The 14,229-nt window shown below is 49.7% G+C and overlaps 1 protein-coding gene across 3 annotated transcripts in view; it reads left to right on the forward strand.

Annotated features, from left to right (window-relative positions):
• Positions 1-14,229, forward strand: part of CAMTA1 (calmodulin binding transcription activator 1) — a 713,455-nt gene that overhangs the window by 642,228 nt on the left and 56,998 nt on the right. For all 3 annotated transcript variants that reach the window (XM_081017106.1, XM_081017105.1, XM_081017107.1), the window contains exon 6: positions 4,053-4,206. In XM_081017106.1, the coding sequence (XP_080873232.1) occupies positions 4,053-4,206 (154 nt within the window). The remainder of the gene's footprint in view (positions 1-4,052; positions 4,207-14,229) is intronic.

The following is a 14,229-nucleotide window of genomic DNA, read 5'->3' on the forward strand; positions in this document are numbered from 1 at the left end:
ATGCATGTTGAAGACACCCTCCTTCAGGGCAGGGAGATGAAGTGATTTGTTTTCTAATTGCTTGCCTACGATGTCCTCTTCCCCCATCTGGGTGGAGAAGCAACCCCAGAGTGTGCTTTTCCTTGATAGCTTCTGCAGGGAAGAAGAAGCCCTCTCAGTTCCTGCCTGTGCCCCCACTCACTTGCGGCTTTCCCCACCACCCTGCCTCAGTTTTGCCCCCTTGGCAGTTTCCCTGCTGTCCTTGGTCTCAGCCTATAGTTCAGGCCCCCGGTGTGTGTTTAAACCATCTGAAGGACAAGCAATTAATTGCCTGGCGGCATCTTTTTCATTAGTGAAGAAATGCTCGTTAGTGTGGGAGCTGATTTGATGGTCTGCTACCTTCCACCAGCAGCAAAGCGACTCCCTTTTGGCGAGGTCGGGGGGGAGGGGGGGGCTGCTTGGTGCAGACACAGACCCCCCCATCCCCCTCCCAAGCCCTGCTCCAGCAACATTAATGAAACATTAGAGTTTTAATTACACCATTATCCTATTTATTTTTATAAATAATTCCAGAGCAGTCATTAAAGTTTGTGGAATTTAGGAGCAAATGACTTCAGGGAGAGGAATCAAGTTTTCAATCTCGTTGTTGTCTGTCGTGGGGGTTCTTTCCTGGTTGCCTTGTTGTTCTTAAGATTATTCATTTATCCACCATCCAAGTGGAAGAAGTTTCTTTGTTGGAAAGTTTGCTGCAGCGGGACCAGACTTTCTGCGGTTGCTGCCAGCTCTCTGGCCCCCAGTTCTAGGAGTATACTGAGGTACTGCAAATGTCTGAGGTTGCCAGTCTTCCTGTTCTCTTCTCCTCTGTGGGCTAGGGGTGCTGGGTGACTGCTCAGACACATCATCATCATCATCATCATCATCATTTATCATTTATACCCCACCCATCTGGCTGGGTTTCCCCAGCCACTCTGGGCTGCTTCCAACACAATATTAAAATATGGTAATGCATCAAACATTAAAAGCTTCCCTAAACAGGGCTGCCTTCAGATGTAGTCTAAAAGTCTGGTAGTTGTTCTTCTCCTTGACATCTGATGGGAGGGTGTTCCACAGGGCAGGTGCCACTACCGAGAAGGCCCTCTGCCTGGTTCCCTGTAACTTGGCTTCTCACAGTGAGAGAACCGCCAGAAGGCCCTCGGCGCTGGACCTCAGTGTCCGAGTAGAACGATGGGGGTGGAGACGCTCCTTCAGGTATACTGGACCGAGGCCGTTTAGGGCTTTAAAGGTCAGCACCAACACTTTGAATTGTGCCCGGATTCTGCAACCGGAAAAGCTGAGCATGACCAACCCTGCCTGGAATATACAAACGGAGCCCATTTGCAGAATTCCTCTTATTTCTCTTCCCATGCATAACTCATCCTGCCATTTCCCCTGTTTTACATAATTCAGAGCCAGAAACTACCTTCCACCTGCCCACCCCACCAGCTTCTGAGATTTCAGTGGCCATTGCCCTTTTCACACCCTCAGGCTTAAAAAAAAACAACTTTCCTTTGGCTTCACCTTACAAGGGAAGAGCCCGTCAAAATGCCTCTCACGCCATGTTCAGTCACTGCCTTTTGAAAATGTCCAGCCTGTCTAGAACAGGTTTGTCACATATGAATGAAGTCACCTTGGTTATGACTGTAAAACCTGGATTCTTCCTTTGTGCAATCTATATATTTTAAAACAAAGATGAATGAAACTTGGATTGCTATGAATAAGCTGTTTGCCACTTGCCCTCTCTTATATTTAAACATCTTGGGCCCCACCTAGTCTGTGTCAGGCAGGGATCCCCCTAGGGGAAAACATCACCTCTTTCCCACCACCGCACCCATGGGTGCCCTTACAGACTGCCCACCCCCTTGCCTAGAGGTGGGCAGGTAATGACTGTGCATTGGGCCCAGTTGTGGTCCTTACCCCCCTTGGTCATGTCCTCTGACCTCTTTCCAGTGCCAGGTGAAAACTTTTTTGTTTTGTTTTACTGAGTCCTTGAATCTGCTGCTCTTTATATTGCAGCCTGGTTTTTCATACTGTTGCTTTATGATTTATTTCTTGAGGGAAAGGGGCACAAACTGCTCTGCAAGGATACACAGCTGTTGCAATTGCAGGAAGTCCTGAGCTCAGAGGAAAGGGGTAGACGTCCCTTTCTGGGGCTCCCATTTGCATCCCGGGACCAAACTACTCTCACAGGTGCAATAAATTATTGCCACCTGGCTTGAAGCCAAGCACCACCAGCTGGAGATGCCTTCTGTGGGTCCACTGGTTCCTTGGGGTTCTTTGGGGCAGAAGCCCAAGGAACTTTCCAAACAGGCAGCAAAGTTCTTAATGTGGAGCCCAAAGCCTGGGATAGAGCCAAGCCCAGAGTAAGCCTTGAAGCACCGGATAGGCTTTGTCAGGAGAATCAGGAGGGAGCAGGCTCTGGAATGCACAGGACACCAGGTTCAATTGACAGCGGTTTGAGGATGAGAAAAGGGAACTCAGGGCTGGGGAGCAAATCCATGCCCCATTTTTCATTTTAACACGAACCTCCTGCTCCCACTGTTTCCAAACAGATACACCAACCAACACACAACCATCCTTCGGCAACCTCGTTGAATGCTGTGAGGCAGTATGGAAATGCAGATACTCCCCAAAATAGCATAGAAAACTACCGTATGTTAGGGGGTGTTCTTGCAAAAGTGCATATATATTTGCCAAAATTCATGCATGAGGAGAAAGGAGTACAAAACGGCGTATAAGTTTGTGTGCATACGAAAAATTTGTGTGTGTGACTTCTTTCCTAAGAATAGTTTGCGAATTAATGCAGAAATGGGGGGAATGGAACTGAAGTGGTTTTGTGATTTAATGTTGTTGGCTTTTGTTTCAAACCTCCTTTCGAGCTTTTATCGACTGGAAGGTATCATCATCTACTTCAGTGGTTTTCAACCAGTGCGCCGTGGCACCCTGGGGGTGCCACAAGCAACACTGGGCTGTGTCCCTCTTTCCTTCCCTCGCTCCTCTGATGCCCTCTCGCATCTCTGCCTCCCAAAGGCTTGCACAGCTGTTTGTTGCAGCAGCCCTGGCTACAAGCTGCCCAGGTGAATGGTGCCTTTGGGGCTTGCCAGGGGGTTCTGGTTGCCAGGAGCTGAGGCGGACTTGAAGTAAGCAAGCAAGCGGGCAAGGGAGCCCAGCCAGCCAGTCCGCCAGCCCTTGCTGTTGGGAATGGACAGACAAGTCCCTGGCCCCTGTGGGGCAGTGTGAGGAGGCAGCTCTCTTTGGGGTGGGGGTGGGCAGCTCAGAGACCAGTAGCGGCAGCAGCGGCTGTCCAGAGGACTCCCAAGGAAAAGGTAGAGGAGGCTGAGGGGACACTCAACAAGGGAAGGTGTTTGCAAAGGGGTGAGAGGCTGCCAGCTCTGCAGGCAAGGGGCGACATAACTGGGCTCCTGAGCCCTGCAGGGGTGCCGCAGAAAGAATGGAGTTGGTCAAGGGAGTCATGGACTCAAAAAGGTTGAAGAACTCTGATCTGCTGTATATTCCAGAAAGCAGTTTGACGGCTCACTCTGTATTTGGATACCTCTTTAGATAGGGACCAAATTTTGTTTGGTGGTTCCTGAGATCAAGGAGCAATTCTCATCTACATTTAAATTCCACTGGATGCCGTTTTGAATTAAGATGGTAGACTTTTAGCTTCTTATAACGGCACCAATTTCAACCGCTGGTTTCAAAACTGTGCTTATTGGTTTCTTTATTTTGCTTTTATTGGGGGGGCCAAGGCCTTAGAATTCCCTGGGGATGCCGGGTACAGTGGCGTAGCGTGGGTTGTCAGCACCTGGGGCAAGGCAAGTAATTTGCGCCCCCTAACCCATAGGGGCAGAGAGCTGCGAGTGCGAGCGCGGCCCCCCAGATGTTGTGCCCGGTGCGGCCCGCCCCCCCTGCACCCCCCACGCTATGCCACTGGCCGGGTATGATTTTGCTAAGAAATAATGATGCTAATAGGTCTTTTAGAATAAATTGGCGGTGGTGATGACAATGTGTGTTCTCTACCACTCTTCCTGCAGAACCCGGACATTGTGCTGGTCCACTACTTGAATGTACCCGCCATCGAGGACTGTGGAAAGCCCTGTGGCCCCATCCTGTGCTCCATCAACACCGACAAGAAGGAGTGGGCGAAATGGACGAAAGAGGAGCTGATTGGCCAGCTGAAGCCAATGTGTGAGTAGGGCTTGCTGCGCTTGGGGCCCCAGAAGCAGTAGGGCCCTGTGGGGTTTGTTTGTTTGTTTTGTTCTTTGGTTGTTTGTTTTTTGCTGAGTGGGGACAGGGGACGCTCCCCCTTGGGCATGCATAAGGTAGCTGATGCATTCCGCATGCTCTTCAGTCACAAACAATGCACCTTGCAGAATTTGCAGGACGAGGATTATGGGTCATAGAATTGTAGAGTTGGAAGGTACCACAAGGGTCATCTAGTCCAACCCCCTGCAATGCATGAATCTTTTGTCCAGTACGGGGCTCGAACCCACGACCCTGAGATAAAGAGTCTCCTGCTCTACCAACTGCTGGACACCTGTTTCAATTTCAGCAGTGCAAGGGGTGCAGGAAGGAGAAGATATAGACTCATGGAATTGCAGAGTGGGAAGGGACGCCCAGTGGGGTCACCCAGTCCTGCAATGCAGAATTCACAACCAAAGAATCCCTGGCAGATGGCCATCCAACCTCTGTTTAAAAACCTGCAATGAAGGAGTCAGTCCCAACATCAAACAGCTCTTACTGTCAGAAAGTTCTTCTTAACATTTAGGACTGTCTTGCCATTTGGACCCATTGGCTTGGGTCCTCCCCTCTGCAGCGGCAGACAACAAGCCTGCTCCAACTTCCACGTGGCAGCCCGTCAGATATTTGAAGATGGCCATCATGTCACCTCTCAGAGCCACAGAACCAGATTCCAAGGCCTACTCTTTTTCACTCGTTGAAGAACGAGCCGCAAATGAAAAGGAAAGCGTGTCTGAGGGGCTCCTTTTTATGCCTCCTAAAAGTCACGGTGATGCAATCAGCACTTGCCCAAGAAACGCCCTCTCCGAAAAGCAAAAGGCTGCGTACGTTTGCTGTTCGTGAGAATCATGGCATGCCTTGCAGACATCAAAACCATTCTGCCATGGATAACAAAAGTCGCCTGCTGCGTCAGAGCAAAGCCAATGATGCTGCAGGGGGCTCCTGAGGAGGCTTCCTCACATGCAGGACAAAATGCAGGCCACACCAGGCCCACACAGCCAGGGCCTCTGTGCCCCGGGGCCTGGCTCCCTCGCCTGGCCTTCACACAGAGAGATGTGCCTGTTCCACGCAGGTTTGACTTGTTGCCTTGACAAGCATTTCCTTGTTAGGCTCCTGCCTCCTGCTGCCCTCTGCGGGGGCTGCCTTGGCTGCTTCCCCTCCTGTCTGCCCACCAATTGAAGTGCAAAGAGCATTTTGGAGCAGCTCTTCCTCCCGTACAGAGAGAGACTGCTTTGCTTTAGCCATCCGGCATCTCCGCCCCCATGCAAAAGGCTCAGAAACAGGAGAAACCTCCGCTCTGCCAGCAAGCCATGCTGAGAATGAGCCAGGCCAGATCCACCTCCCTGGCCAAGACAAAGTCGTCCCCTTCATTCCTTCTGAGCCTTGTTCCCAGGATATTGCAAGTGTTTCCGCTCTGGATCCTGCTGAGCCTAGGACTGTGTTTGCAGAAGGAGTGCCTGGACAGATTGCAAGCAGACTTCGGGGGCAGAGCAAAGGGAGCACCATCCATCAGCCAACACCCAGAAAGTGCAGCTGCTTCCTTGCTGGGCTGAAAGTGGCAGAGCCCATAATGGGGAGAGCAGCTGCTTTGCATGCAGAAGGTCCAAGATTCATCAACTCCAAGGCTGGGAGAGAATCCTGCCTGAAACCCTGGAGGGTCACTGCCGGTCAGCATAGACAGACTATTTATTTGATTTCTTAACTGCCTTCATGGTATAAGGTCCTGGGTGAGGGTTACGGCAATGGAAAGATGCAATATTAAAACTGATTAACTTCAAAATCAGAAGGATAGGGTGGGTTCTAAAATATGTATCTCGGGGTAAAGAGGTGCATCTTCAGAATACAGATCTCATATACCATCCATGCACAATCCAATTGTGGTTGGGGGGAGCAGTCTGGTGTGTATAACTGAGACCTGGGTGGTCCCATGCTAATCCACTATACTTACCTGAGTATTTGCTGCAACATCATTTTAAGTCAGAAGGGTGGGGAGAGATGAAGGGTTGTAGTTATCCATAAAAACCCCACTTCCTTTGCCAGAAGATCCATCCACATCGTGTCTGCGATCAAGGGACTGTTTGTGGTGATGGACCACAGAGAAAGACCGAGGATACTGCTAGTTTGCTGTCCAGTTTGCTGCATTGCAACCACAACGCCACCTCCCCACAAGGGAACTTGGTCCAGCGAACCAGCTGGGGATGTAGCAGCCTGGGCCGCCACGTCCTCTCTGTGAGCCTTTGGGGTGTGCGGAGCTGCAACTTTGCAAACTCTGGAAGGCCCTAGTAAGGGAGATCAGGAGTACAGCTTATTTTATTTATTTGTTGCGTTTCTATCTCCGCTTTTTCTCCCAGGAGCTCGAGGTGGTGTACATCCTCATTTGCTCCTTACAACAACCCTGTGAGGTAGGCTGAGAGGCAGTGACTTGGCCAAGGTGGAGGTTTGAACCCTGATCTTCCAGGTCCTAGCTTGACACTCTAGCCACTACACCACACTGGCTCTCACACGTGTGTGGCTGATGGCACAGGTGTCTTTTTGTCCACTCTGATCCCCAACTCAGGCCCCTTCACAGACTCAGTTCTCGCCCAGTGGTCTTGCTTAAGTTCTGCAGTCTCCAGCATTGCCTGTGCAATGGAAAGCGTATTCTGCAGCCGTTACACTTGGAAGGCTCCCCTCCCCACAATGTGCAGAAGCCGAGAGTCTCAAGAAACTGGGTGGGCGGCCCTAGAATCCCCGATTCTGCCTTTTCCTGGCTGCTGCGCACACAACAGCTGGGGCTGCTGCTCCACTCTGCCAGAGTGACAGGCGGCGTTGGCGCAGCCCTGACCTTAAAGAGAGGGGCCAAACTGCCCCCCAGGGCTGGAGATGTGGAGCTGGAAAACTTTTGAGGGCATCTCTGATATCAATCCAAGGCCTGCCGGGCACCTCAGGAGGGGGAAAGTGGCAGCCGGCTTTAAAATCTGCAGTGCGTCAGGAAAAACGACGTGTGGATGACACCAAGCCGGCTGTAAATCTCTTTTATGCCTTGGGAGGGAAACGCAAAGTTCTGCCCAATTATTCGGCCTGCTTAGGCATCTGCACGTCCCTGTTTATGGATGCGCATCCTGGGAGAGTCTCCCATGGAAATGCAGCTCGGGTTGGAAAGGGGATGTGTGTGTGTGTGTGTGTGTGTGTGTGTGTGTGCGCGTTTGCGGGGTGGGAGCTTTAGATTCTGATCAGGCTTCCGGTGAGGCGGGGAGGGGGGAGTGTGGAGCTTGGCTGAGCACATTCCGGGGGCGCCAAGCGCTCTCCTCGCCAGGCAGGCCTGCGATTGGGTTCCAGAGCAGAGCCCTGCTGCTCAGTCCAGGAGCCAAGCCCATTAGCTTCATCACATTTCCACATAAATCACATTCTATCGCAGGCTTCACAGTTTGATTTCCTGATGTTTCCAAATTTCTCTGCCCTGAAGGAGATTAGCCCGTGATTGAATCTGAATGTGTTGCCTGCTCCTCCTCCTCCTCCTCTCCTCCAGGAGTCCAGGGCAGACTTTCACCGGAGAGGCTTCTTCTTTCTCCTTCTTCCCCCCCCCCCCGCCCAATTCACCTGTTGCATAATGCAGCTCAGTCTCCTTCCTCCCACCCCAATTACCTTCATTCTTTCAGGCTTCTGAAGCACAAACTTCCGCAGGTGAGCTCTGATTCCCTGCCCTGCCTCAGAGTCAACCCTCTTTCTTCTGGTTCCTGGACCTGGCTGAGCCTCCACTGCCACCAGCCACTTAATTACGGGGTCCAGATGCTGCCTCCTTGGGGGCAGATTCAAGCAGAATTTATCAGCCCTCCAGAAATGGCTTTTAATTTCAGGCAGTAGAAGGAAACTTCCCTTGGCAAGGAAGGATGCCTGCTGTCCTGGACGCAGAGGAAGCTCACTGGGTAGGGCAGGGCAGATCATGCAGGTGCTTTGATCTGTTGAAAACAATGTGGAATTAGCCAGCAGAAGAAACACAAGATAAGGGAATCTGCCTCTTAACTTCGCTATTTGTATATAGTGCCATCAAAGTGGGCAGCACATCACATCAAGGGTAGAGCTCACCTGACCTTGGACTACAACTCCCATGATCCCCCCTGTCCACTGCCCATGCTGGCTGCTTGGGCTGCTGGGAGTCTGAGCCCAACAGCAGCATCTGAAGAAAGGAGATTGGGGAAGGCTGGTCTAGATTTTGAAAGCGGGAGGCAGTGGGAAAGAAACAGGGCGTGTTGATGTGTGTCCATAATCACATGTGCACCCACACATGGATGCCGACACATGTCACTACCAGGGAAGGCGTGCCGTTCAGGATCTTGAGCCAAGAATCACAGTAAGCCACAGGAAAGGAAGGCACATTCTATATTATTAGCAGGGGTATACCAGCCATAGGGTACAGGCTAGCTGCATCTCTTGGTGAGCAACCCAAACTGCATGTATAGTATTACAAAACAGGAATCAGTTAGCAGGTCTGCAGAGTGGATACAGCTGAAGATGTGCATGCTCTGAAGCTCAGATATGGCCTGAACTGACAGCTCAATGGATGCGTCATGTGGAAAAGGGAAAGCCAGGAGAAAGGAGAGGGGCAGAGGGCAAAAGAGGTCTGGCAGGGAGCAACCAAGCCCTGGAGTCATATGTGGTGGGGAGGCAAGAAGAGAGACCCTGAGAGACATGATCAGAGAGAGAAAATGCCAAGGTGGGCCTTTTCCAAGAAGAGCAAGAGGAGTACAAAATTTCTTTGAGGGCTAGACTTGTGTGGCTACCAAGGGTTGGGTAGCTAGGCAGCCTGGCTCTCCGATCAGAAGGTGGGTCTTGTCATGCACAAACAGCCAGAGGGAAGGCAGTGAAGATGGTAATGGCCAGAAGGAGGCAAGACATTAGAGGTTCCCTTGAGCCTTGCACAGGACAAGTGAACTAGAGGGTTTGTGTAGCACTGTGCCAGGCTGTTGCTGTTGGGTGGCACCCAGGGTGTGTGAAGGGGAAAGATCTTGAAGCCTGGGTCAGGTGGCACTTGGGGTCAGGCAACATATTTGGAAAGGAGGAGCCCGCTTCCAGAGAGTTGTAGAGGGAGCTGCAGGGAGGTGCTATCACGAGCGAGAAACAGCGCGAGTCCCTGGCAGTTGGCACCTGTCAGCTACTTCCAAGCACTCGGCCTTCAGCCTGTCGTTGTGCTTAATTGTTTCCCCTCCTGCTCCCCGCTATCCTTGCTTTGAGAGCTCTCCAAGCTGATCTGCAGATGCCCTTGGAGGCATCTGGTAGCTGAAACAAGATTAGCAAAGCAGAACTCCGTGTGCTCCAGCCAGGCCATCTGATCAGCAGCACTGCAAGGCAGCTGAGCCAGGAGAGCTGCGATGGTGGCCTTGACACTGCCACCGTCTTTCCAGTTCTGTAAAGTGAGACCCCAGAGGGTTGCAGGTTCTGCGTCAGTTGTAGCTGTGGTGGGGCCTCTCCCAGTCAGGCAGGAGTCCATATTGGCCGAGGATGCTTGATGGTATGTGTGGAAATAGCCACCTAAACTAAACCGTTAGGCAGATTTGGATGGCTTTGCTCTGGCAGAACATTAAAAGAATGCAAGGGAAGGCAGAAGATAAAGGAAAGGCCAGCTGGGTTTTCGCAGCAGGCTGCCACAGACCCTGAGATTTAGTCACACTTGCTTTTCTCTGGGTCTCATACCTTGGGTGCTGCTGTCACAAATTTTACTGACTTTACAGGTGGTTGTTGTTGTTTTATAATGGAATTGTGAAAATTTAGGGCCTGTGCTTCCCCTCTGCCTTGCCCTGAGGACCAATTGCCACTGCCACAACAAATGTGGTGTTTAGTCCTCAGGAGTGCTCCAGTCTCAGTTTCCAAAGCCCCAAGCACCAGATTTCCACAGACAAACAGTCGGCTGCTCTGTGTCTCATACGTTTCTTCTTTAGCACTGCCGTTTTTTCCCCCGTCATGGGCTTTGGCACCCAAGCATCATGTGGCCTCCAAAGTATTTGCTTGCATAACATGGATTTGTTGGGAAGGCAAGGAATGGGTTGTTGGGAAGTGCCAGAAAGAGAATGCAGAAGGTGCATTAGACTTGGTTGATGGAAGTGAAATAACAGCAACAAGGATATTTAAGTCCAGGACAATGATATATATAGCACTTAATGGAAATTGTGGCAAACTTTTCAATGTGGCCATTTCTGGAGCAAGATTCAGAAGTTCTGAAATAGTATTAATCACCCATCATTCCATTGGTTGGTTGGTTGGTTGGTTGGTTGGTTTAAAGTATTTTTTCCATAGGAATTGTCATCAACACAACATATCAACATTTATATAATACATAAAATTTCAAGCTTAAACAGAGCACAATTTGCTATTATTATGAAGGAAAAAATATTGTGCTGCTGAAGACTCAGCATTACTAACTTAATATAACACGATCTGGATCATTCTTAGGGAAATACAAACCGAGGCATTGCATTTGGCCACAACCACTATTTTTTGCTGTATTCAACAAAACTGTTCCATCTTCTCCAAAAGCAGCTTTTGTCCCTTTGCTTCTGTTTCTGAATAACCAGAAATGGAACACCAGAAAGGTCCTCTCCTGCGTCCCTACCAAGCATGGCTTTGAAGGGGGTGGGACTGAGAGCAGAGCCTCCCCAGAAGATCTCAGAGCCTGGGCAGGTTCATATGGGAGAATAATGTCCTTCAGATATCCTTATAAAGAGCTTTATAGGTCATAACCAGCACTTCCAATTGTGTCCAGAAACAGACTGTAAGGCAGTGGAGCTGTTGTAAGAAGGGATTCATATGCTATCCCCAGCTAATAGTCTGGTTGCAGCTCTCTAGGCCAGCTGAAGGTTCCAAGCACTATTCAAAGGCAGTCCCACATACAGCACATTACAGTATTCCAGAAGTGGTGAAGCTAAGGTGTGTGTCACTGGAGCCAAATCAGACAAATGCACTCCTGGCCACCACAGAGACCTGGGCATGCCCAAACTGCCTTCAAGGGGCATCCCCATCCATTACAGGCTGAGCCCTATTGTTCCACCTTCTGACTGACCAAGAGCACCTCTGTCTTGCCTGGATCAAGTTTCAATTTGTTCACCTTCCTCCAGTCTGTTGCTGATGACAGGCGTTGGTTTAGAGCCAAGGCAGCTTCCTTGGATTTAGGTGGAAAGGTGAAATAGAGCTAGGTGTCATCAGCATACTGGTGCCACCCAACCCCAAAACACCTCTACCAGCGGTTTCATGTAAATGTGAAAATACCTGGAGGACAGGACAGAACCCTGTGGCACCCCACAGGCCAAAGGCAGGAGACCCTAGCGCCAGCTTCTGGGTTTGCTCACCCAGGAAGGCATGGAGCCACTGTAAAACAGTGCTTTCAGGTCCCATCCCAGCAAGGTGGATCAGATGAATACCATGGTTGATGGTTTCGAAAGCCGCTGAGAAGTCCAGCTGAACCAACTGGGACACACTCCCCCTGTCCAATTTCTGGCATAGGTCCTTCACCAAGGCGACCCCAAGCCATCTCTGTCCCAGAACAGGCCTAAAATCATGTCGAAATGAATCTAGAAAATCCATCTCATCCAGAAACCTCTGGAGATGCAGTGCCACCACATGCTTCAGTACCTTGCCCAGAAATGGATTATTGGAAGCCAGCGGATAATTATCCAACATGGTGGGATTCCAATACTGTTTTGAAACATCACATTCCCAGCAGATGGCGGGGATCACCTCTCATTTTGGCATTTCCAGCACATGGTGGAGTGATTTTTTTATTAATCTTTTGTATCTAGACCAGTTGGTTATATATATATATTTTAAAAAACCTACTACTACTACTACTACTACTGAGTTTTAAAACTCATCATTCTTCTGGGAGCTTTTGCTTCATTACACGTATTAGTCGCCTTCTACCAAAGCCTCAAGGAGACTCACAAGAAGATGAAGTTGCTACCCAGGAGGACTCCCCTGCTGAGCGCCTGAGGGCCCCAGTCCTGCCACTCACCACCTGGTCTAGGGCGGGGCCTGATGGGCTCCATAAAGGACTGCTGCTGCTGCTGCTGCTGCTGCTGCTGCTGCTGCTGCTGCTGGGCAGAGAGTGCTCCGTTTTTGTTTTTTGTTTAATTTGCTGCTATTTTTTACCTATGTCATTTTAAACTGTGATATTAATGCTGTATTCTTAGTTTTAAATTTTGATTTATGTGGAAATTGTTTTCCATATGGTTGTGCATGTTTTGGATGTGGTTTATTTGTTGTTTGTGACTTCTGTAATTATGTAAATCTTGTAAGCCTCCTTGAGCATTGTTTTTAACTGTGGAAAGGCAGCATACCAATAAAATGGTGGTGGTGTTTAAAACAATGCAAAGCATCAAGGGACCACCGTAGTCTAGATGAATTCATGGATGAGAAAGCTCCCAACCACTGCTACTGTGCTAGCTAAGTGAAACCTCCATGTTCAAAGGCAATGTACAGCTCTGGGTACCCAATGCACAAACGTCATCACCTCCATGCCCTGCTTGTAAGCTTGGAAGAGGCACCTGGCCAGCAGCTGTTGAAAGATGAGACCTAGAATTGGACAGACCTGGAGTGGTTCTGCATGAGATTGGATCTTGGAGGTCTTGCATGAAGTATGTGGTGTGAGGGGGTGGAAGTTCTCCAGACAGCTGAATGTTGGAAGACTCGGGACAGATAAAAGAAAGTTCTTCATGCCCCAGAGTTAAATGATGGAACCTGTTCCCACATGAGGCAGTGATGACCACCAACTTGGATGGCGTTAAAAGAGGATTGGAAAAATTCATGAAGGAGAACAAGGCTACTAGTCATGGTGACCATGCTCTGCTTCCACTGTGTGGAAGGAAATCAAGCCTTCACATTGTGATTTGGGTATAGATCTGTCCAAGACTCTTGTTTCTTAAGGATTAATTGCATTTTAGGATGCCCACTACCACCACCTATCAGCCAGAATCTCTTCTGAACCGATCAATAGGGCATTCTGCTTACATATGGAGCTAACAGCTTTTTATATGGATGACAAAGTTGTCAGAACTGGTTAATAAGAAACCACAGGGAACTAGCTTTACAGGGGAAATGCAGGAAAATCATCCTTGCTGAAGTCAAAACCTTTGACATGCCATGCTCCGTTCTTTCACCTACTCTCCCACCTTCGTGCCAACTTTCTTTTTACACACTAAGAGAGAATATAAGAATATAAGAGCTGAACATGCTCCAGCCTATTACAGACCCAGATCCTTTCAGACCCCAGACCCTTACGTTCTGCACCCACAACTATCAGAGGCAGTAATGGTTCTGAATGCCAGTTCCTGGGAACCACAAGAGGGAAGAGTGCTCTTGTGCTCAGGGCCAGCATCCCAGAAGAGGCATTTGGTTGGCCACTGTGAGAACAGGACGCTGGACTGGATGGGACCCCTTTGGCCAGATCCTGCAATCTCTTCTTATGTTCTCAATACCACCCATTGGGCCAAAGGGCTTCCCCGCCCTCCCCGCAAAGGGATCATCGCCATCTCAGCCCTCAGTGACGTCGAATGTTCAGGGAACTCTCTTGTCACACACGACGTTGTCTTCTCTTTCGCACAGTGTTGTGTTTGACAACTGAATCTCTCTCCGCCTTCCACGCTGCACTTCCGTGCATCAAAAGCCGAGCTCGCACCTCCAGCAAATGCTGCTCCATGTCAGTCATCCGTAATCACTGTGTTCTTGTTTTCTCCTAATTATTCAAAGCACAGACCTGAAACAGCCAACGGAATTCTTAAGTCTGTAATCTTGGTGATTATAGAATATTTAAAGGGTGGGGGTTGACCACTAACAGCAAAAGCTTTCATTTATGTATCAAAGCAAGCAGAGCCTCATCATTGCCTGGTCAAGGAGCTCCACCGTGTGGCTGGCAATAAGAACAAACCTTTTTTTTCCCCTATAAAATTGGGGCTGGAGGAGTAGGGGTTGTTTTCACCCTGCACTGCTTCAGCACAGCTTCACCCA

The sequence above is a fragment of the Podarcis pityusensis genome, assembly GCF_964106645.2.
Source record: "Podarcis pityusensis genome assembly, chromosome: 8".
NCBI lineage: Eukaryota > Metazoa > Chordata > Lepidosauria > Squamata > Lacertidae > Podarcis > Podarcis pityusensis.